Source organism: Mytilus edulis, chromosome 7 (genome assembly GCF_963676685.1).
Source record: "Mytilus edulis chromosome 7, xbMytEdul2.2, whole genome shotgun sequence".
Lineage (NCBI taxonomy): Eukaryota > Metazoa > Mollusca > Bivalvia > Mytilida > Mytilidae > Mytilus > Mytilus edulis.
Genome location: NC_092350.1, coordinates 78,495,049 through 78,519,491, shown reverse-complemented (window position 1 = coordinate 78,519,491; position 24,443 = coordinate 78,495,049). Strand labels below are relative to the sequence as shown.

Below are 24,443 nucleotides of genomic sequence, written 5' to 3'. Positions count from 1 at the left end.
TCGTCCTGACTTTTTTTTTTTTGCAAGTGTCACATCCTGCCTTTTTTTTTTACTCAAAAGCTCTGTCCTGCCTATTTTTTTCAAATTTCATCCTAGCCCCCCCCATAAAAATCAAATGGTAGCTCCCTTATGATCATGCTGCAGGGTTAAACTAGTTATAAGCAAAACCCTCATCTTTTTGTTTGGACTTGACTGATCAGTTTAAGATCAACCATTTATGTTAAGTCAATGATATTTGGTGTGCAGTTGTATTAGCATTTGCATGTCTAATTTCCATGTAGATTATATGGCCCCTTCTTCTCATCATAGTTAATTCACTTATGATCTTGTGTTTAACAAGTTGAAGTTTGTGTTAAGAAAACATATCCAGTATGAAAAAACTCTCAGTTTCTTCAAACAAGCACATAGTAATTTCCCTGCCACAGAAATGTAAAATTCGACAAATGAATAAGAATCTATGAGAACTTTACAATTTTAAATTTTTTAAATCAGTTTATTTGTGGTTGTTAAAAGTTCATATACTTTGAAATGTATACCCCAATCAGGACACTATTTGTTGTTGTTTACTGGGTGCAAGTAAATAAAATCAATAAGACCCAGTACACATTTTGTATATAATCACTTGGACGGATGATTAGTCAAGATGAATAGGTGTCAGAGGATAATCTCAATATCTGTTATAATAACATTATATTCCTGTCACCTAATACTTTTTAGTTTTATGAGTTTCTTAGTTTAATCATTTTAATTGGAGAGAAGACCTTCATTGACATATGTTTGTACGCCATTAAGTCCTTACATTTTTACCTGAGAAGAATTTGTGATAAGGAATTCTCAGTTCATATTAAAATATAATTTGTTATTTAATGGTAAGTGAAATACATATTTGATTTATTTTGCAGAGCGGTACAAAAGTAAGACAATACAATAAGTTTGTTATTAAAATAAAAAGTGTGGGCAATGATTGATAGGGAGGTGACATTGGTTATCTAACTAATTGTTTGTAAAATCTTAATTGATTGGTTGCTTTTTTGCTGACAATCCAATGCAAATAATAAAAAGTTTTACTTTTGGCAGCATACATTTTCTTATGAGAAACATGCAGGTGTTTTTTTGTTTTGCATAGGATATGGAAGGTTCTTGTAAATGGGTTTTCATCCCTATTTATTGGTGTTATACCACAAAATCAGGAATCAGTTTACAGTGATGATAATATGAACTTTAATTTTCAGGATATCTGCTGTCATGGGGCAAACATTCAATTAAAATTAAAACTTTGCCACAAAGACTATCTTTGACAGAAATATTGTGTGTGTGTGTGCCACGTATAAAAAAATACAAAAAAATAAGTTTTATATCACTGTAGATTGCTTCCTATTATGGGGTATAATACCCATAAATCTTGGTAGTATCCTTTCATGAGGAACATTCCATAACCTGTTGATTAGTATTAGTTTGTATGTGATGTTATTTTCAAAAGAACTGATTGAAAAAGTGTTTTCAGGGTGCTTTATGTTAAGAGTTTGTGTGATACATACTTTAAACAAAAATAAACTTATATCTCAAAATTTTAAAACCTATTTTAGGGCTTTCTATGAAAAAGTGTAGCATTGAAATTAAAAATATTCTTTTTTCTTGTAAGGTTGATATTTTTTAGAATTAGGTCTAAAATAAGGTTTCTGCCATTCTGGTGTGGAAAAGAGTGAAAAACATTTAGGTTTGAGGAAAAAATGCTTTGACATTTTACATTTTGTGCTATTATTGTTAAATATAAATCAGGTAATAAAAACAGGGGGGGGGGGGGGAGGTGGGTTCTGACTGGTGAACTTTGGTAACAACCTTTTACAGTATTGCAATTATTACACTAATATATCTAATAATGATTACATTACAAGGATTTCATATTCCATATTGACACAATTAATGTATTTCCTATTATAAAATAAACTCTTTGTTATAAACTACAATAATAGTTGTTTCAAGTTTCAAGTTGAGATTTCAGATTTTGAAAGATGATTAGTTATATTTAGATAATAGTATATAACAAGTTCTTTTTCCTTTCTGGAGTTTGAAAGAAGACAATAACTTTTGTAGTTGTGAGTGATGACTAGACACATTAGAAGTGGTTAGTACAATCCCAGTACTCACTGTCTTTAAGAATAGCAACTATCTTGAACAGACATGAAAGTCTTATTCCATAATAAAATAATTTGATACTTTAGTAATGTGCTGCCTCGGGTTATTAAATTTCCAAAATTAAAGTATTCATTTAATTATTCTCAAATTGAAAGAAAACACTCTCCGAGGTGTGTGAATTTAATATTTAATAATTTAAAGAAATATGACAATGTCTTTAAAAGAGTATGCAATCTATCTTGGTGGTCTTTTTGTAATTGGCTCATGGTCATGGAGATAATCCTAGAATAGATCAAAACAAACGCTGCTTTGCCACATGGCTTTAACATCAAGAGCAAAGACTGGTAATCCACAGAGTTAGTAAGGCAGAAAACTCTCATATTAGTCTGAATATGCATGTAATATTCTTCACTGGGCATTAAGAATCCACCAATCAACCAACCATTAAGGATTATAATGTTTTCTTTGGACTAAACAGGTAATTTGTCTCCAGCATATGCAGCAATTATGATTACATGTTTATTACAGGATATGCACACCTCATTTCATTTCAGATTATAATCAAAAAACTTTTTTTATTTGCAGAATTTTATGTAATCTTGTAACGTTAAGTCAATTTTAGTTACAACTTTTGTGAGTCAGTAAAAATTTTATATACTTTTTTAAACAGGTTGAAACAGAAACTTTTAAAATTAGCAGAGAGGTACTTGTTATTTAGCTAGCCTTTTTCTTTCTGTTGCTGAGCAATACATTTTTAAAACTTGACTATTTGTTAAACAAATTTGAATTCATATACAAACAAATATACATGAAAGATAAAACTAATTCAAGTTACCTATATATTGTCTCTGGATGATTTAGAGAAAAACTTAAGTATAATTAAACAAATTTAAATGTTAAAAAATCCCAATTTTCTAATAACAACCTCTCTAAGTAGACTATTTCACATCACTCTTTAATTGTTGATTTTTTTTTTCATTTTTGGGAAAATTGGAACTTCTTTAAAATCTTTCCTAAGGCACCAAGCACATGTTAGCTAGTAAATATCCAAATGTATACACAACGAAATATTTCGGGTTTTTTTTAAAGAGATTTTTAAAGCTTAACTAGAAAATACAGAACTGCATATAAATAATTGAAGCCTATGTACATATCTCTATCTGTATACTTTCTGAGATTAAGGAAACTAAAATATCTTTCAGGAAGTAAGTACAAATGTACAGAATGCATGTAAACATTGCAAAATTTATCTTAATAGTTAATATAAATAATATTTCTCCAAAACTAGTCCTAGATTTAAAATTAAAAGTAAAATGACTAAAATCTCATGTTTATTTATATAACATTTAAGGGATCACTAAATTAATGTTTGGAGTAAATAGTTCAATCAAAGTAAAATGTATTGCACATCAAAGGCAGCTGGTCTTACACTGTGTGTGAACAGAAAAAACTCTGCCAAAGGTAGCACTACTTTTATATGTTATGTGTTATGTCTCTGAACTAACATAACATTGTTGAAACTTAGCAGTTAATTTATCTGACGTCAGTTCCTAAATGTTTGTCCTGTTTCAGTTAGTTAATTAGTTTTAACGTTTATCAACTTAGACAACAAACACTTTATGCATTTATTTAATTCTTCATTTAAAAAATTTAGCAACTGATGAAAAATATTTTAATTTGAATTTAGTGACATAAGTTTGAAATTCATTATATCTATTGATTATTTAAAATATTGTACAAAGTTCATTTTGAATGATTTGATTTTTTTCTGGCTTTTACATGACCTTCACATTTTTTGTCAACAAGCCCAATACCAAGGGAGTTACATTTATGTAGTTTTTTTTATGATTTTGGGGAACTAAGATCTTTCCAACAGAAGATATTTTCAACTCTTATATCCACGGTGAAAATTTATTCATGATAACAGTACAGTTTCTATATATAATCTACAGTCGGTATAACAGTGAAACATGATACACTTTGAACAAATATCAAAAGTGGGTTGCTGTCTCATATAGGTCATGATTCATATAGATTCCAATTGTGTCAAATTTACAGTTAACTTATAGATATTTTTGTTTTTTGGATAATTAATGCTCTCAACTAAAATGTATCAAATTTGATAGGTGTTGTTATAAATTTTGATCATTTTTTCTTTTATCAGATAAGTTTTATTCAAATATAAAACAGTAATTGTGATAACATGGCAAAGTTAATCATTTTAAACGACCCTATATTAAGGAAGCTGTTTACATGTTGCAGGATACCCACAGTTATATACATAAACATATTTAGATTGATTTGCGATTATCTCACAATAAGTTAACATTGGTATCACTTAAACACTTTCAGATGGTTTTAGTAATGAGTTTGCTTCACAGAGCTTTTACTATTTATCTTAAAACACGAATCTGGAACAATTGCAAACTCTTGAAAATTGCTAAGAAATGTATGATGAAAATAAACCTATTAAGGAGTGTTCATCAAAGTGATCTAGTAAGTTCATACTGAAATACCAGTACAAATAACCTGAACTATTTAGTCATGTGTGACCCTCTTTAGTTTGTTAAGTCTTCATCATACATTTCCAGAATTCAGAATTAAGTCCAGATAATTCGTTGTTATAAACTGATTGCTTCCTGTTTTATTCAGGTTGTATTGTTCACAATTACTGAGAGGATGGTGTTACTATATCTGTTATTTTAGTCAGAACTAGAATTTCTAAATCATTATAGAGTAACATTATTATTTTGCATAGATTTATGAGTGATTTTTTTTAATGCAAGCTTTCTGCCTGCTTGTTAAGTAGTATCAAATGTTTTATTATTTTCTTAATTATATCTGAGTGCTTCGTGGCCTGTATATTCTCCACATTGCATTGTGTATATGTGACTCATTTAATAATTGTTTAGGATTTGTTACATCTTCGTAGTTCATGTCAATAATGATATTGTTAATACATTTGTTTTCTACCATGTCTTTAAATATTTGAGGTAAATAATTTGTTGTGATCTTAGAATTGATAAGTCATCCTTTAACAACGACTTCATTTGATTTCCAAGAATGCATTACTGCCACAACTATGCAAATTTATATATAGTGAAGGACGATTACATTGACCACATACTACTAAAACTTTCCTATATACAAAAAAGTAAAGCTAATTTTTTTCAATTGCATTTTGGCAGTAGAATAAATTCGATTTTTAGTCCATGATTCAACATGCAAGTCACATATATATATATATAACTACAATTATATTGCTGATTTGAGTGAAAGGTTTACAGTTTAGAAAAAACAAAAAAAAATAATTTGTTTCATGAAACCAAACTGTTCTGATCAAAAATATTGACAAACACTGTAAAAGAACCACAGTCAAGTCACCAGAGTGAAAAGTGGAAAAATAAAGCATTCTTCCCATTCCATTCTCAATTTTATTGCAATCCTTTTAGAACTGAATTCGTCAGTTACAGTACTATGAAAGTGTTGTTAAAAATTTCTACACTTTATACTGTATTTTTTCATTTGGAAAGAAAGGAAACAATTTTAATCAGCAGACACTATTTGTATTAAATATTTATATTCCAGAAGAACAAAGCTAACGAATCTAAATAATAAGTATTTACTCTGAAATAAGTTTATCTATTTATTTTCAGATTCAGAGGTTGGCATAATATCAAACATAAAAAAGGAAGCCATTTTGTTTTGGTTGCACCATCTTTTGAAAACTCCTATCATGGAAGATTGCATAAAAAACTTGTAGAAAGAACAAATGCACCAGTAAAAAAGGTCAAAGGAGACTTTGTGCATCGCTTTACAAAGAAGGAAGAAGTTCAGAAACCTATTAATCAAGACATGCGCCCATTCACAGCACCAGGAAATCTTCAGCCAAGTGGAACTGACGCTGAAGCTGTCACTAATATGATAACAGAGAGTCCTGCAGATTCTTGTAAAACTGTGGATACTGGATATGGAAGTATGGAGGACAAACTTGGCAGTGGGTCTTCTGCCGAAAGTTTAGCAAAGTCACCAGATCTCAATACAGTTAAGTCTTTGAATGACAAGTCTCAAATCTTTGAGCAGAAAATGAGTTGTCCTAAACCATTTGAGTCTCAAAACGTTTTAGAGAAAAACTCTAAGAAGGACGGAAAATTAATAAATGGTTCTGAGGAGTCCCATGAAATGGCAAGAGAAAGGAGTATGTCTTTGAAACAAACATTACATTCAGATAAGGAAATGTTTTCAGGAGAAAGGTCGTTAAATGGCACGTCAATTTTACAGCAGAGTTCTCATCAAAATTGTAATGAGAGTCTAAGAAATAGATCTAGTCTTAAACACAATCAAACTGCGAATATATATGGACATAACAAATGTATTCAGAACCTAACAGGTGAAAATACATCTGTGTCTTTTAAAACTGAAAATAACAAAACTATGTGCGACAAATCTGCTCAGGAAACAGGTTTGAATGATAAAGTTGACAATTTTAAGAAAATTTTGAGCAAAAGTAAATTAGAGAAAAGGCTGACGCATTCTCAGAGGCAAATTGTGAAATCCCCACCTGCTTTAGAATTTACATTTACGTCAGTATTGAATAAATCAGACGAACACGACTTTAACTCTGTTGAACAAGACTTAAATTCTGTTGAAGTAAAAACTAATAAAAGTGCTTGGTTTGAAGATGATATACCTAGTCCAGGTGTAATGAGTCCCAGGAATCCTGAGATATACACAAAACCCAAAAAGGAAATTATTGACATTGAAAATTTACCTGTTCCTCATTTAGAACATAGCAAACCGAAAACTATAGCAGTTGGTGCAATCGGAAAAATTTCTCTGCTTGAAAGTATAACAGAGTCTCGGTTCTGGGAAGATGCTGTGGAAGAATCTTACAGAACCAGGAAAAGTGATGATGTATTTGTGAATGATGATTTAAATGTTAATCTGAAGGAAACAGAATTGGCTGACCTGAAAGAGGAGGACTTCGATGATGATGTTTCAAATGATAGTGGAGTTGCTGGATTCAGTAAAAATTGTAAACCTAAAAACTTGGCCAAAAAGAAAAGCAAAAATGAATATGTGGATGATAAACTTCAGAAAGCAAAAATTGAAAGATTAAAGCGACAAAAACGAGTTTTAAAAGGATCAAGTTTTGAGAAAATGGGAATAACGGTTAGGAGTAGTAGATCAAGCCAAACCAGTACATCGTCTGAAAACTCTAGCAAAGAACTGGATTCCAAAACTAAAGATCAAATATTACATAAAAAAACTTCTTTCGATTTAAAAACAAACAATAAAAATGACAAAATTAATGAACAAAAAAATGTTACCATAGAGATTTCAAAGTGTGTAAAACAAAACAAAAACAATAAGATTGAGGAGAAACAGAGGAAATTTAGTGCTAGTATGAAAAGACTTGTTAAACGAATGGATGATTCTTTGTCAAATGATTTAAGAAGTAAAATGTTGTCTACCCACCTTTCATAACAAATGATAAATCTTTATTGTTGCTTTTTATGTTGACTGCATGATAGTGAAAATTGTTGTGGTTTTTTATTTGACAGCTGAACAATGTTTTGATTTGTTTTTAGTAAAATTCATTCGGATTTCTGAGAACAATATTTTTCTTCTATCAGAATTGTAAATTTTCATGTAAAATACCATCTGGTATGTAGATGGTACAATTTAAGGAGAGTTCGAGTGGTCAAGATTGTATTCAATTGTTTTCAAACAAAGAGGCAGACGATGCATGCCTTGGGGGACTGAAAACTCATAAGTGGTATAGAACTGACAACTTTTCATTTTAGATAATTAATTAAAGCTATGTGTACTTTTACTTTTAGCTTTATCAACTTTTTAGCTTTGTAAGGTTTTGTTTGCTTATTTATTCTGATAAGTATGCTTTTTTGAAGACATTCCATTTAGAATAAGCCTTTTATAAGCATATATGTGAAGGAGGTTTTGAATGTTTACATTTTTAGTTTTGATTTTCAGTGAAATAGCTAGGAGTTTGAAATAAAAATAAAACATAGTATAAGGGAAGGCCTGTCTGAATAAGGGTATATGGATCTTACATCATATTTTATGAGACTTATTAAGGCATTATATGTATGAATTTATTGACCGATAAAGGTACAGTAAAAATAAAGTTCATTTAATTATTTTTTACAAAAACATGTAAAATTTGCCATAATGTCTCAAATTGTATCTGGCAACATTATTTTATAGTAGATGTTGTTATTGATAATTGTTAAGTCATCAAATAATATGTTATTTAATATTTACATCTACTGTTTTAAATATTCAAATTCCAGTATGTATCAACAACTTTTACTGACGGATCTAGAAATTTTCATAAGTGGGGGCCCACTGACTGCCTAAGAGGGGGTCCGCTCCAGTCACGCTTCAGTGAATCCCTATATAAGCAACAAAATGTTTTCCCAAAAAGGCAATCCTCCTAAATCCGCCTCCAACTTTCTGGTCTGAATAAAACAAATGTAGGGGAAATAGGCCCTACCCCTTTGTAGATTCATTCCCTTTGTCATCTTTCGTCCCTCTTTCATTCAGATATACACACCAAAGATTGGATTACGTGTTTTCACTGGTCTAAGAGGAGTCAACTTTTTTTTAAAATATATTCATTGTAAATACGTATGTACTATTTATTGCATCATTGGTGCTATTTTCTGTTTTCAAATGAAATAAATTTGTAGAAACTGAAGATTTATTTTTACTTTGACCATTTATGTTAAAGAGCAATGCTGTATCAGAGTATAACAGGATTTACCAAATATATTTGACATATTCAACTGACATGGTACAGGGGAAAAGTTTAACATACTATTATGATGATCGATATATTCAACTGACATGGTACAGGGGAAAAGTTTAACATACTATTATGATGATTGCTCTTATGGAATACAATGTACACCGCTTATAGAAACATTATATGATTTTTCACATAAATGGAACACCCATCCATTCGTGAAGGAAGTCTGATGAATTTGAACCATAATATCGTTGCTGCTGTTGCTTGAAGGATGTACATATATTTGCCCTTTCGAATAAGCGGAAATAATATAATGGGTTTATGTCTAAGAAAAAAACAATAAAATGTCTAATGTCCTTGACCTCATTTTCAAAGTTCAGTGACTACTTGAAAAAAAAAGTTAAGATTATTTGTAATGTTAAATTCTCTGTTATTGTAAGTAATAGGATAACTATGTTTGATATGTGCGTACCTTGCAAGGTCACCATGCCCGTCAGACAGTTTACACTTGACCTCGACCTCATTTCCTGGATCAGTGAACAAGGTTAAGTGTTGGAGGTCAATACCACTGCTGTGGACGTTTCGTTTCGTCCCCGAGGGTATCACCAGCCCAGTAGTCAACACTTCGGTGTTGACCTGAATATCAATAATGTGGTGAGTTTTATAAGTAAATTTCCTGTTTACAAAACTTTGAATTTTGGAAAACTAAGGAGTTTCTTATCCCAGGCATAGATTACCTTAGCCGTTTTTGGCACAACTTTTTGGAATTTTGGATCCTCAGTGCTCTTCAACTTTGTACTTTTATAAATATTTTGATATGAGCGTCCCTGACAAGTCTTATATAGACGAAACGCGCGGCTGCCGTACTTTAATATAATCCTGGTACCTTTGATAACTAATTAGATGCTATAAGCAATAGGTCTAGTATATTCGGTAATTGGAAGGACTGTAAGGTGAACATGTCCAACTGGCAGATGTCATCTGACCTTGACCTCATTTTCATGGATCAGTGGTTATAGTTAAGTTTTTTAGTTTTGGTCTTTTTTACTTATACTATAAGCAACATATCTATCCATTATCACTGTACTATTATACATATTTTTAGGGGCCAGCTGAAGGATACCTACGGGTGCGGGAATTTTCGCTTCATTGAAGACCCATTGGTGGCCTTCGACTGTTGTCTGCTCTATGGTCGGGTTGTTGTCGCTTTGACACATTCCCCATTTCCTTTCTCAATTTTAGATCACCTATATTTGTTGTATGGAAAAACTTTATGATGTACATGTCAGTATCGCAGGTTTAAATTGACCTTGGCCTCATTTTCACGGTTCATTGCTCAATGTTAAAAAAAATAAACAAAAATACTGAACTCCGAGGAAAATTTTAAACGTAAAGTCTTTAATCAGATGGCAAAATCAAAAGCTCAAATACATCAAACGAATGGATAACAAATGACATATTCTTGACTTGGTACAGGCATTTTCTTATGTAGAAAATGGTGGATTGAACCTGATTTTATAGGTAGCTAAACCTCTCACTTATACTGATGAGTCTTATGTAGACGAAACACGCGTCTGGCGTATTATAATATCCTGGTACCTTTGATAACAATTTACACCACTGGGTCCATGCCACTGCTGGTGGACGATTCGTCCCCGAGGGTATAGCCCAGTAGCCAGCACTTCGGGGTTGACATGAATATCAATTATATGTTATTTTATAAATTAATAAAACTGAATTTTTCGAAAAACTAGGGATTGTCTTATCCCAGGAAAAAGTAAAATCGAAAAAATACTGAACTTAGCGGAAAATCCAATCGGAAAGTCCATAATCACAGCAGCATGGTGGATACTCTTCTGTAATAATTTGTTTTTCTAACACTCTTAGTAAATTTGATTTACGTAGGCATTTATATTTTCCCGCGTTTGTTGAAAAATCACATATTTATCATAAGGTTAACTCCTTAGTATCATACTGCCTGTCGATACTTTGATTTTTAATTTGTTATTGCACAAATCATGCCTTTTTTCACTGTCCTTTGAGTTAAATAATGGCAACCATAGTATATCGCTGTTCAAAGTCATTAATTTGATTGAGAGAAAACAAATCTGGTTTGCAAAATAAAACCGAGGGAAACATATCAACTGGAATCATTTTCATAACAGCGTGGACAAGACCATTTCTTGTTGTGCTCAGGTAAGCTATTGACTGGGTAAGATAAGGTGAACGTTCGTCTGTAACGCCCAAATTTAATCTGCTGGGTCGTCAAGGGTTCTAAACGCCTAAATACGTATAAATAGCAGAGGACTAAACCTTGTATCACGGCTGGTAATCTACACACGCAGAACATTTGGTTCTGCAATATAAACCGTGAGAGGATTTTCCGGTTGTGCTTGAGTGGAGTAATTGTCACCGCTTCAAAAGGTATGTACATTTCTAAATCTAAATTTTCTTATTCAACTGATCAAAATATTGAAAATCGGAGAATGTCATGCTGTGGTGAATACTTTAACGAAGAGATACATGTATCATTTACTGTTCTACGTAGAGTTGAACTCATACAAAATCAGTTGTCCAACAAGAAATTGCCTAAAAAAGTGACATTTCAATTTTGAAATCGTTTTATTTACAGACCTACAAGTTCAAATTTAGTTTTTTTTCGGGCAATGGGTATGAATGTTGTTTTTGGCGGCGTGTGCGCTGTCCGCCGTTGATAGACATCTTAATAATTCCAAAAACTAAATTTTTTCATGAAGTCATGCGTGAGGGAATCGGTTCTGATTGAGGACATCGTGAATGCGTGAGGGGAGGTACAAATCTTATCTTTATATTCAAGCTATCAGTCGTTGAAACTTACCTAAATTTGGCTACATTGTTCATGAAAAAACACATATGTGAGTGTGCTTAAAAAAGTTTACGAAATTGGATTTTGAAATAATTGTAGGAACCTAGGTTTATTGATATGTTTCACGAAGAATAAACACAAAAAATGTTGTTAACGATTTTGTTTTCTTGCTACAAGTAAAAACTAGACCGATTATTTGCCCACATCAGCAAGTTTGGAGACAGATTTGCAATTCAATAGTTAGACTGTATTCACATAAAGAATATTTGGTGATTTATTGTATAAATCAAAATCTTTAAACAAATATCAAATTTTGTGTTTTTAGAATCATCTTTTTTTTTAAATAAACTATTTTAGGGGAGATAACTCCTTTCGTAAATGTGTATAACATGAATCTTAATTAAGCTTTTTTCAACTGATTTTTATAGTTCGTTCTTATGTTGTACTGTAACGTTATGGGTCATCGTAAATTCGCATTTTACTATTTTTATGTATTATATATAACTTGTTCGTCCGGTCACTTTTTTTCGCGGGGATCGGTTTTCTCGTGCTTGAGACTCAATGTCCAGATTTATTTAAACAAATAATAAGTTTTCATCGGCGATATCATTTTCTTAGATATATTAGGTATATTTGACGACAGGACTACTCCCAGAGGGTTTAATTCGCTTCGAGGGCGGGGATAACTTGTATCTCCATGGCTTTTTGTAGAGAGTCAATTTCAGTCCTCTTTTCCTTTTTCCTTTGAAAAATGGCATTTTCTGAAATTGAACAAACAATTAATAGTTTGATTTCATTGAATCAGTGATCAGTTTACATCTATTAAAGTATAAGGATAAATCTGTGCTTTTAATCAGCATTGATCACATTTATTGAGTCAACAAAAGTCACAAAGCCAAAGATTAAAAAAAAAAATGTTTGTACTTCCCCTCACGCATTCACGCTGTCCTCAATCAGAACCGATCCCCTCACGCATGACTTCACGGAAAAATGTTGTTATTGGAATTATTAAGACGTCTATCAACACAGGACAGCACACACGCCGCCAAAAACAACATTCATACCCATTGCCCGAAAAAAAAACCAAATTTGAACTTGTAGGTCTGTAAATAGAACCATTTCAAAATTGAAATTTCACTTTTTTAGGCAATTTCTTGTGGGACAACTGATTTTGTAGGAGTTCAACTCTACATACAACAGTAAATGATACATGTATCTCTTCGTTAAAGAATTCACCACAGCATAGCATTCTCTGATTTTCAATATTTTGATCAGTTGAATAAGAAAATTGAGATTTAGAAATGTACATACCTTTTGAAGCGGTGACAATTACTCCACTCAAGCACAACCGGAAAATCCTCTCACGGTTTTTATTGCAGAACAAAATGTTCTGCGTGTGTAGATTACCAGCCGTGGTATGTTGATTTAAATCTTGAATACGTAAACTTTCATTTATTCTTCTCGTGCACCTGCATGTTCTTTACTCTTTTATTATATTTAAATCCCCATTAGAAGGTCGTTGAAAGACTAGGTGAGCGTAAAATCACGGTTATTGATAGCCAATGACATGCAAGTTAAAGGTAAATCATTTAGTATTACCAACATAAGTACTATTGCAGTTGTCCACGCTGTTATGAAAATGATTCTATAAGAGGAAAAAAACAAAAGCGACAACAACAGAACACTGAAGTGCAACAAAAAACAAACGGCACGGCAACATACATAGAAACGAACGATTAGACAATAACTGTCATATTCGGACATTTAAGAAAATAACTATATCCGTGAGATGGGGTTTAAAAACATAAGAATAAGAAAATGCCTTTACCAAGTCAGGAATATGACAGTGTTTGCGCTTTTGATTTTGCCATTTGATGAGGGACTCTCCATTTTTAATTTTTCTCAGTATTCGGTACTAATGTAATTTTACTTCTTATCTATTTAAAAACAAGAGGCTCTCAAGAGCCAGACTCGCTCACTTTGATTTTTTTGGCATTTATCTTTCGTTTAAGAGTTTAAGTGTCCAATTTCATTGTCGTTTGTTAAATTTGGTTTAGGTATATTAATAAGTGTTAAAAAACAAGATTAACAAATGTGTAAAATTGTCCTTAAAGATATAACTCTTTAAGGGGTCAATTTACAATTTTGGTCGTATAAACTTGTTTGTAGATCTTACTTTGCTGAACATATTTGCTGCTAACACTTTATCTTTATCATTATTACTATTCAAGATAATAACCAAAATTTGCAAAATTTCCTTAAAATTACCAAGTTAGTGGCAGCAACCCAACCATGGGTTATTAGATCCATCTGTAAATTTCAGGACTGATAGAACTTTACCTTATAAACACTTTAACCCCATGTCAGATTAGCTCCATCTTCGCTAGCCAAGGGTTACGATCCACTCCCGCTCTCTTCACCCTTGGCGGATTGAGATAATATTTCGGAGACTTAAGGTAAGGATTTTTATTGGTTGCAGTAGAAACTCGCTGCATCCAATCAAAACGCGACTATAACATCATCATTTGTAAATGTAGAAAGTGTTTGTAAACATTTGCCACGTGTTTATTGTGCAACAAGTCTTTACATCACTAAACATACGACTAAATTTAGTGACAACTTGAATGTTTTTATTCAACTAATAGAAGTTCCTGTGTACATGTATGTTTCATGCACAAGTGCATGAATGTTGACGTATGTATGTTTTCGTTTCCGGCCTTACCAAGTGTGTCGACTCTAGACGCTACAGTGTTTTTACCTCTAAATTGAAGAGTTCATGTGCTACCATTGGCCAAGAATAATGTATTCGGAATAGACGTGACTTTAATCTTCCGATAGATGGCGCAACATTGACATCCTAAATGTTGGCTCAATCTGCCAAGGGTGAAGAGAGTGGGAGTGGGTCGTAACCCTTGGCTAGCGAAGATGGATTAGCTCTAACTGCTTTGTTTTTTGAAATATAAGCTAAAAACTGCATTTTACCCCTATGTTCTATTTTTAGCCATGGCGGCAATGTTTTTTGACAATTTTGGTCGTATTAACTTGTTTGTAGATCTTACTTTGCTGAACATATTTGCTGCTAACACTTTATCTTTATCATTAATAGTATTCAAGATAATAATCAAAAACTGCAAAACTTCCTAAAAATTACAAAGTTAGTGGCAGCAACCCAACCATGGGTTATTATCTGTAAATTTCAGGGCTGATAGAACTTTACCTTATAAACACTTTAACCCCATGTCAGATTAGCTCTAACTGCTTTGTTTTTTGAAATATAAGCTAAAAATTGCATTTTTCCCCATATGTTCTATTTTTAGCCGTGGCGGCCATGTTTTTTGACGAAACAGAAAATAAAACACAAACTTTATTCTAGACACCATAAGGATCATTCAGCTTAAGTTTGGTTGGAATTGGTTCAATGGTTTCAGAATAGAAGATTTTTTAAAGTTAGAAAACATGATAAATAAATTGTGTAAAATTGTCCTTAAAGAGCAATAACTCTTTCCTCTGAAACTGCTGGGCCAAATTAAACCAAACTTGGCCACAATCATCATTGGGGTATCTAGTTTAAAAAATGTGTGGCGTGACCCCGCCAACCAACCAAGATGGCCGCCATGGCTAAAAATAGAACATAGGGGTAAAATGCAGTTTTTGGCTTATAACTCAAAAACCAAAGCATTTAGAGCCATCACTTTGAGTCCGGCGTCTGGCGTCGTCGTCAACTTTTACAAAAATCTTCTCCTCTGAAACTACTGGGCCAAATTAAACCAAACTTGGCCAATCATCTTTGGGGTATGTAGTTTGAAAAATGTGTACAGTGACCCGGCCATCCAACCAAGATGGCCACCATGGCTAAAAAAAGAACATGGGGGTAAAATGCAGTTTTTAGCTTATAACTCAAAAAGCAAAGCATTTAGAGCAAATCTGACATGGGGTAAAATTGTTTATCAGGTCAAGATCTACCTGCCCTGAAATTTTCAGATGAATCGGACAACCTGTTGTTGGGTTGCTGCCCCTGAATTAGTAATTTTAAGGAAATTTTGCTGTTTTTGGTTATTATCTTGAATATTATTGTAGATAAAGATAAACTGTAAAAGGCAATAATGTTCAGCAAAGTAAGATTTACAAATAAGTCAACATGACCGAAATGGTCAGTTGACCCCTTTAGGAGTTATTGCCCTTTATAGTCAATTTTTAACCATTTCTCGTAAATCTTAGTAATCTTTTACAATATTCTTCTCCTCTGAAACTGCTGAGCTAAATTAATCCAAACTTGGCTACAATCATCTTTGGGGTATGTAGTTTGAAAAATGTGTCCAGTGACCCAGCTATCCAACCAAGATGGCCGCCATGGCTAAAAATGGAACATAGGGGTAAAATGCAGTTTTTGGCTTAAAACATAAAACCGAAGCATTTAGATCAAATCTGACATGTGGTAAAATTGTTAATCAGGTCAAGATTTATCTGCTCTGAAATTTTCGGATGAATCGGACAACCAGTTGTTGGGTTGATGACTCTGAATTGTTAGTTTGAAGGAAATTTTGCTGTTTTTGGTTATTATTTTGAATATTATTATAGAGATAAACTGTAAACAGCAATAATGTTCAGCAAAGTAAGATTTACAAATAAGTCAACATGACTGAAATGATCAATTGACCCCCTAAGGAGTTATTGTCCTTTATAGTCAATTTTTAACAATTTTTGTAAATTTTTACTAACATTTGTCACTGAAACTACTGGGCCAAGTTCATTATAGATAGAGACAATTTTAAGCAGCAAGAATGTTCAGTAAAGTAAGATGTACAAACACATCACCATCACCAAAACACAATTTTGTCACGAATCCATCCTCTTCCTTTGTTTAATACTAGAACACACCCGCGAAATCGCGGGCATTCAGAGCGTAGTTTAAAGTATGTAAAGTGTTGTTGGAAGAATTTTGTAAAATATTGAATGACTGGAGAATTTCAGCAAAAGTATCATAAGTCATAGGTTATTTGGGACAGGAAAATGCTTCTTTTTTTTTTTTAATCCCTCCTTTATTTCCAAAAATCCCAATTTTTGGTTTTCTATCAATTTCAATATGAACATAGTTTTCATTTAGTATGTTATGAACATTTAAGTAAGGAGTCTGTAATTCAGTGGTTGTCGTTTGTTTATGTGTTACATATTTGTTTTTCGTTCACTTTTTGTACATAAATAAGGCCGCTAGTTTTCTGGTTTGAATTGTTTTACATTGTCAGTTCGGGGCCTTTTGAAGCTGAGTATGCGGTATGGGCTTTAATTAAGGTCGTACGGTGACCTGTAGTTGTTAATTTCTGTGTCATATTGGTCTCTTGTGGAGAGTTGTCTCAACATGGCAATCATACCACATCTTCTTTTTTTTTTTGTAATCAATGAATTTTGTAAAAGATTAAATGACTGGAGAATTTCAGAAAAGGTATCAAAAGTTCACATGAATATTTTTAACGCTTATCTGTATATTATGAACATTCATTACTATATAAATATAGTGTATTTACTTTCAATTCCAAGTTTACTAATCGATCCATGGTGGTCATTGATATAGTATACAGACCCTCTCTATTTAATAAACTCTGTGACTGCCGTGGATAGTAAACTTGAAAATGATAGCAGATAGAATTCTGAAAATACACTTTATTCTTTGTATATGTATGTTCAAAGTATACAGAAAAACGCAAACCGGAAGTCTAATCTGACTTAAAGTTTTGTCCAATGACGGGACAATATCCGGATGCCTTTTTTCTCGTTTTTCTCCCAAAATAACTCAATCTGAATAATCATATGAATGGATGACAAATGCGACTATGCACTGTACCTATAGGACACAGAGGCGTGTTGATTAATTTATTGTGGAAAGGAGAGAAGCGACACCAAAAATGAGGTCTTCTCGTTTAATAGTATAGATTCACAAAGAACTAGGTGAGCGACACAGGCTCTTTAGAGCCTTTAGTTGTTGAAATCAAACAAAGTTTAATTATGGACCCCAATTTGGACCAACTTGAAAACAGGGCCTTTAATAAAAAATCTAAATACATGTTTAGATTCAGCATATCAAAGAACCCCAAGTATTCAATTTTTGTTGAAATCAAACAAAGTTTAATTTTGGACCCCAATTTGGACCAACTTGAAAACTGAGCCAATAATCCAAAATTTAAGTACATGTTTAGATTCAGAATATCAAAGATCCCCAAGAATTCAATTTTTGTTAAAATCAAACTTAGTTTAAATTTGGACCCTTTGGACCTTAATGTAGACCAATTTGAAAATGGGACCAAAAATTGATAATCTACATACACAGATAGATTCTGCATAACAAAAAACCCCAATTATTCAAGATTTTATGAAATTAAACAAAGTTTTATTTTGAACCCTTTGGGCCCCTTATTCCTAACCTGTTGGGACCAAAACTCCCAAAATCAATCCCAACCTTCCTTTTGTGGTCATAAACCTTGTGTCAAAATTTCATAGATTTCTATTTACTTAAACTAAAGTTATAGTGCGAAAACCAAGAAAATGCTTATTTGGGCCCTTTTTGACCCCCAATTCCTAAATTGTTGGGACCAAAACTTCCAAAATCAATCCCAACCTTCCTTTTGTGGTCATAAACCTTGTGTTTAAATTTCATAGATTTTTATATACTTATACTTAAGTTATAGTGCAAAAACCAAGTCTTTGGACGACGGACAACAACGCCAACGTGATACCAATATACTACGAAGGTCAGATAAAAACAAAGGTAACATAAATCTTTTTTATTGACATAAATTTTCTACAAGACAATAGAAAGTTACAAAAACAGTACACTGAAATCTTATCAATGCCTAATCTGACAAATTCAAAGAAAATGTTTACAATTATTTCAGGAAATTCCCTACAAAACACTTCTATAACTCTTTCAAAATCATTTTGGAAACAAGTAATCTGTATCCAAATTAAATCATCAATAATCAGTGCACAAGAATAGAAATTGTCATGATCTTCAATTTATTCACAGATTACAGTAACATAAAAGAATAAACATCTTAAGGAATTTAGAAATTTTGTCATCTTATTTAGTATGAAAACAAACATAATTTCCTGAATTTTGACCAGTACTAGCCATCTACATTGAGATAATAAATTGCCCTTTCAGATCATTGAATCATTCCCTCTGTTTATTATGCAAATCAAGTGAATATGTGCAAAAGCTGTTGATAGTGAGCCCTTACATTGGTTGATTATACTTTCTTCAACAACTTGCACCTGAAGTTTTATCACAGTTTATCAAACAAATCTAGAAGCTCAATGCTGATAGGCAGTATTTACAAAATGCCTTTGATAAAAAATTTCTTTCAAATAGAAGTAAGACTGTTTCAAAGTACAACGGGTAATATACCACTAACTTAAACAAAAATAACTTAAGAGTGAGCATTTCAAGCATAACCTGTATTAAAGACGCTTTGTCATGAAACTTTTAAATATCTATTAATGTAGCATATCTTATTTGATGGTAGAATTGTCTACACTAAAAAAGTTGTAAGTTAGAAGTCATCCCTAAATGTACTTGCATAAGAAGACAGTCAGATAATCTTTACAGACCTTGTAACAAAACTCTCTTTAAGGATCTTATAAAATGAATTGAACCTAAACTGATTGTCTCATGTCCCATTGTTCTACACTTATTCTCTCATTTTAGAAACCTCTCCAATTTAATTCAAAACTCAGAAGACTACTGTAAATTCAGAAATTATTGCGTTCATTTATTATTGCGATTTTGTCATTTTAAATTAAATGCGATTTTAATTATTACGATTCTGAGAAAAGCCATGCTTAATTCAGTTAAGATATTACAAAATGCGAGTTTTAATTATTGCGTTTACAACTCTGTCGCATTATTCGCAATAATAAAAACCTCGCAATAATTTCTGAATTTACAGTATATCATTAGAGACAACTACGTGTAGTATACAATATAAACAGTCATGTTCCTGTAAAACATTATCTATAACTAAGTTATCACTCAATCAGTAATATTTGATCTATTTCTACTGACAAACATGTTGAAATTATAATCTTATTTTTTACAAAGTGATTTAATCAATGGACAAGCAGGAATTTGTTAATAACTACAAGATAAAGAAATCATCAACACTCATAGATTTATAAATTCTAAGAGATTTAATCATAATTAACAAATATCCTTGTTTTTTTACTTTCATTTACTGGCATTTAGGAATTAAAAATAAATTTTATTATATGATCCTTTTATAAACTCTATTATCTATTTGATTTATATTAATCAAGACACATTGAGATACTTATAATGAAAAAAAGAAATCGGATGTTAAATAATTGATCTTACACAATTATTGTTGTTTATGGTTGTCTATACATTTCAACTATTAATATTGATGAGAAAAAGGGCTATTACAAAAAATGTAGATAAATTGGATGGTCAAAAAGTTTCATAACAACAAAGTGGAAACAGTTGAATCTAGATATACTATTTTTTTTAAATAGAGCCTCTTAATGATGATTCATACCAGTTGGATCAGTGAATTAAAAAAAAATATTGTGATAAAATCTTATATGACTCTTCATGTCACTTGAAAATTTATTTTTTATGATAAATGAATAATTTTTTCATTCATGATGCAATAATGACATTTCATATATAAATGTTAGAGACCAACATAATTGAATCTAAGAAGCAAATTCACAACTTAAGCATTCATTTTCCTAATAAAATGCACATTCACAGCAGAGCCTGCTAATCACACTGTGGAAGGACTTTTATTATCCCCTACAATGTATGTATATGTCAAGACATTCCAAAATTTTGCAAGGGGGTAATAAAGATTGACATTTTATTATGTTTTAACGATGATAAAGTAAACTCATAGATTCCATTCAGAAAATGATTTTGTCCTTAAACATCTAAAAACAAGCAAATATGGACCTTCATTCCTTTGGCAGGTCAGAAAACCCCTAGCTTAAATCGAAATCAAAATTTAAAGTCAAAGGAAATTTAGAATATGGAAGAAACTTTGTCCCTTAATTTCTGTTACAAATGTTATCTTATTTTTCTTGTAAACCTCAAATTGAAACTAAAGTATTGTGAAAAGTGCAAAATATTCTGTGTAAAAACTTAACCTTAAATTAACATTGGATCTTAACTGTACTGTAATCTGATGAAGATAATTTACAAGTTTTTTTTTAGAAATGAGAACCAAACATGTTAACTGTAATACTAAGACCTCTGTATGTATTGTTGTAAACTGAAAGTTACGATACACGTCAATATCAGGAGAACAATGTGAAATTATGAAGCTTACGATACACACCAGTATCAGGAGAACAATGTGAAATTATGAAGCAAGTTAATAAGCAGCAATGAGTATAATTTTTTACATATTTTTTCATACATAAAACTGAATGAAATGGAACATGCTTTTCTACATATATTTTTTAGACATTTATTTTTTGCACAGATGAGAGTAACATAAACATGTATAAATATAATGATGAATAATAATTCTTTCAAGGCAGTGTAAAAATATGCAGGTAAGCAGTGTACAAATAAATTTCTATTTATAGCCTTTAATCATTTTCACAATTGTTAATAACTCTTTCATACTTAAAAATTCTAACTAATGTTTCATTCTAATTTCTCTGACAGCTATTTATAATCCAGCAATTAAATGCTTTACAACAACATACATATAAATGCTTTTTGAGATCCTTATATTCCAAAAAATAATAAATCATAATATAAAGCTATATTAGTATAAAATCTGATTTCCGTTAGTATTGATAATTCTATGATTTAATTCACTTGCAGAACATTTTGCGTCATGGGTCAAATAAAGCCATCCATATCTGCACTTTTTATCACACGCAATCACTTAATAAATATCCAGGCTTACAATCAAGAGTTTGACCCAAACTGCAATATATACTGTTCAAGCAAGAAATATGAAATTTCAAGTTTTTAATTTATGATCAAATGTCTTTCTCCTAGCTACAAACTTTTGTCTGTTTTCTTGAACTACTAATAACTGAGCCATTCACAAAGCAGTAATCTCCAGGAAAGTTGCCAAGTCAGCTTGAGTTATGTATAAATATATAAAATGTCAAAAAGTTATAACAAAAGAATTGTTTTTTCACAGTATTTTCAAGTTAAATATAAATAGCCAGCTGGTTGAACTTTCCTGTATAACAGTAAATATATAATCCAATTTGTGAATTGTCTCCCTTTTCACTGTATGTTTTTTTGTTATCCTGTAAATTAATTATCTCCCTTTAATGCATTCTTTTGTAAGAAGTGACATTTAGTCTTCCTCTTCATCAGATTCTTCTTCTGCCTGTTCTAACCAGGTTAGCCAAGTATTAACCTAAATAAATCAAAATAAAGTGTAAATACATGTGACATGTTGATTATGGAGATAAGAAACATGATAAGACTATATATAGCTACCCTGTCACATTATGTATGTATGTGCCTGTCCCAAGTCAGGAGCCTGTAATTCAGTGGTTGTCGTTTATTTATGTGTTTCATATTTGTTTTTCCTTCATTTTTTGAACATATAAAAGGCCGTTAATTTTTTATTGAATTGTTTTACATTGTGACTATGCGGTTTGGGCTTTGTTTTTTATATGTATTGTAACAGAACATCATGTGACTGTGTTGTAGTGATCCTGTCACTTACATTACTTTATATTAGTTTTAATATCACAAAGTATAAGGCAAGTTCCATATGATTGTTTTTTTTTGCTATCTGTAACTAGTAATAATAATCTTTTTCTTTGGTACTTGATGTGTGTTGGTTGCGGTCTAAATGATGCATACCCCATATTTCATTGAGGTATACCCCATCTCTCCTAGGTGGAAAACCCAACTTCATAACCTGAAGTTTGTTGTCAGGTCCAAAAGAACCCAAACCATCTTTAGAAGGGGCATTAGTTAAATAGATAGGCAAGGTGTTCAATAACCATCTTTAGAAGGGGCATTAGTTAAATAGATAGGGAAGGTGTCCAATTGGATTTTTCTAGATCAGTTATTTCAAATTAAAGATTAAAAATATATGTTATCGTTTTTTTTGTTGTTGTTAGGATTGCATCAGTCAATCAAATGATTTATCTTTGTTTCATTTACGGTGTTGACATTTTTCCCTTTTAATTACTGAACATGCATAATTTATGCATAATCCACTAAGAGTTTAAATTGAAGGTCACACGAGGTCAAAATTATTCCCTTGCAAGTGAATAATTCATTATCAGTGTTTCTTACCTTATTTTAACAAAATTTAACCATACTGGCTGCTTAGAGCGAATTATTATTTCTCTTTCACTAATGATTGAACTAAAAACAAATCCTATTTTAAATCTGTTCTACATAGCTAGTGCTTCTTACAGTAGCTGAGAGCACTGGAATTCAGTATGACATTGAATACTTGGGTTGAGGTATCAATTCATTAGAAGTCAATATCATGGTGGACTTTTATTCACAAGCAAACAAGAACAAATGATTGAGCATTGTTACCTGAAACAGAGCTTTTCCTTTACCAGGATATTCATCATTTACTTCCTCCTTCCATTTTAGGAACACCTCTTCATCAGCTATCTCTAAATCATAGTAGTTCATAAACAACCTTAGTAACATCCCTACAACAATCAACAATATCATTCAACATTCTCATTATTTACAACATTTTGACTGTATGATGTGCAGAAAAAAAAATTGATTTTTTTACAGAATAGATGCACATTTGCCAGATACAAACAATTGGAAAACAAATATTTGTGTGACATGTTTATACAGTATTATTGTATTATAATTATAAATATAACATTGCCTACCTTTGGGGAATTGTTGTGAGTGGCAGAACACTTGTGTAGCATACAATGTGACCATTTGGAGATCTGAATGATCATGTAAGAACATCTGTAATACTCCCTACAAATAGTAAAAGCAAACATCTCAACAATATGTTAACATCATTTATAATAATCAAACTTAATGTATATATAATGTAAATAACAAAATGTAAAAACATTGGTAGTCACTACTAACTGAAAAAAACCTGTTTAATACAAGAATGTGTCCATAGTACAAATATCCCAACTCACACTATCATTTTCTATGTTGAGTAGACTGTGAAATTGCGGTCAAAGCTCTAATTGGCATTTAAATTAGAAATATCATATCATGAGAAACATGTGTAGTACTAATTTTCAAGTTGATTAAACAAACACTACCTTGACCAAAAAGTGGGACAGATGAGTGAACGAACAGACATAAAAAACAGATAAAATATAAGAGCAGATATTCATGTACATATTATCAATTCAGATAGAAAATATTTTACATTAAACAAATTCCACATGAGATGAGGTCAAGCCTGTACATTTTAAATTGATACCCCCATTTATATAAACACAATTGTGTCAAAGTCTCATATGGCCAGGTTACAATATATGTGACTCAATTTAACTAAAATATAACCAAGTTCCAAATTCTGGAAACATGAGAACAAAAGCTGCAAACAGTTCATAACAGCAGGTACACAACTTAAACATATGTGCAAACATCTTGTGGTGTTAAAGGGAGTCTTATTTAATGTTTTATTTCTTCTCCTTCAGTAAATTAGGGTTATCAGTGAGATAAAATGGTATTTATTGCTATCT

At 31.6% G+C, this 24,443-nt stretch overlaps 2 protein-coding genes across 9 annotated transcripts in view; one reads left to right on the top strand and one right to left on the bottom strand.

Moving 5' to 3' along the window:
• The window catches only part of LOC139482332 (myb-like protein X), a 60,839-nt gene extending 51,982 nt beyond the window's left edge, over positions 1 to 8,857 (top strand). For 4 of the 8 annotated variants that reach the window (XM_071266169.1, XM_071266165.1, XM_071266167.1 and 1 more), the window contains 3 exons: positions 903 to 914; positions 2,807 to 2,839; positions 5,793 to 8,857. In XM_071266169.1, coding sequence (XP_071122270.1) covers positions 903 to 914; positions 2,807 to 2,839; positions 5,793 to 7,623 — 1,876 coding nt within the window. In that variant the 3' untranslated portion in view covers positions 7,624 to 8,857. The remainder of the gene's footprint in view (positions 1 to 902; positions 915 to 2,806; positions 2,840 to 5,792) is intronic. The other 4 variants (XM_071266172.1, XM_071266168.1, XM_071266170.1 and 1 more) reach the window with 2 other exon arrangements.
• Positions 8,858 to 19,915: 11,058 nt separating this feature from the next.
• Positions 19,916 to 24,443, bottom strand: part of LOC139482330 (eukaryotic translation initiation factor 4 gamma 2-like) — a 31,121-nt gene continuing 26,593 nt past the window's right edge. Inside the window, exons 21-23 of the mRNA XM_071266164.1 lie at positions 23,616 to 23,712; positions 23,299 to 23,420; positions 19,916 to 22,150 (exon numbers count right to left, since the gene is read on the bottom strand). Of these exons, the coding sequence (XP_071122265.1) occupies positions 22,088 to 22,150; positions 23,299 to 23,420; positions 23,616 to 23,712 (282 nt within the window). The 3' untranslated portion in view covers positions 19,916 to 22,087. The remainder of the gene's footprint in view (positions 22,151 to 23,298; positions 23,421 to 23,615; positions 23,713 to 24,443) is intronic.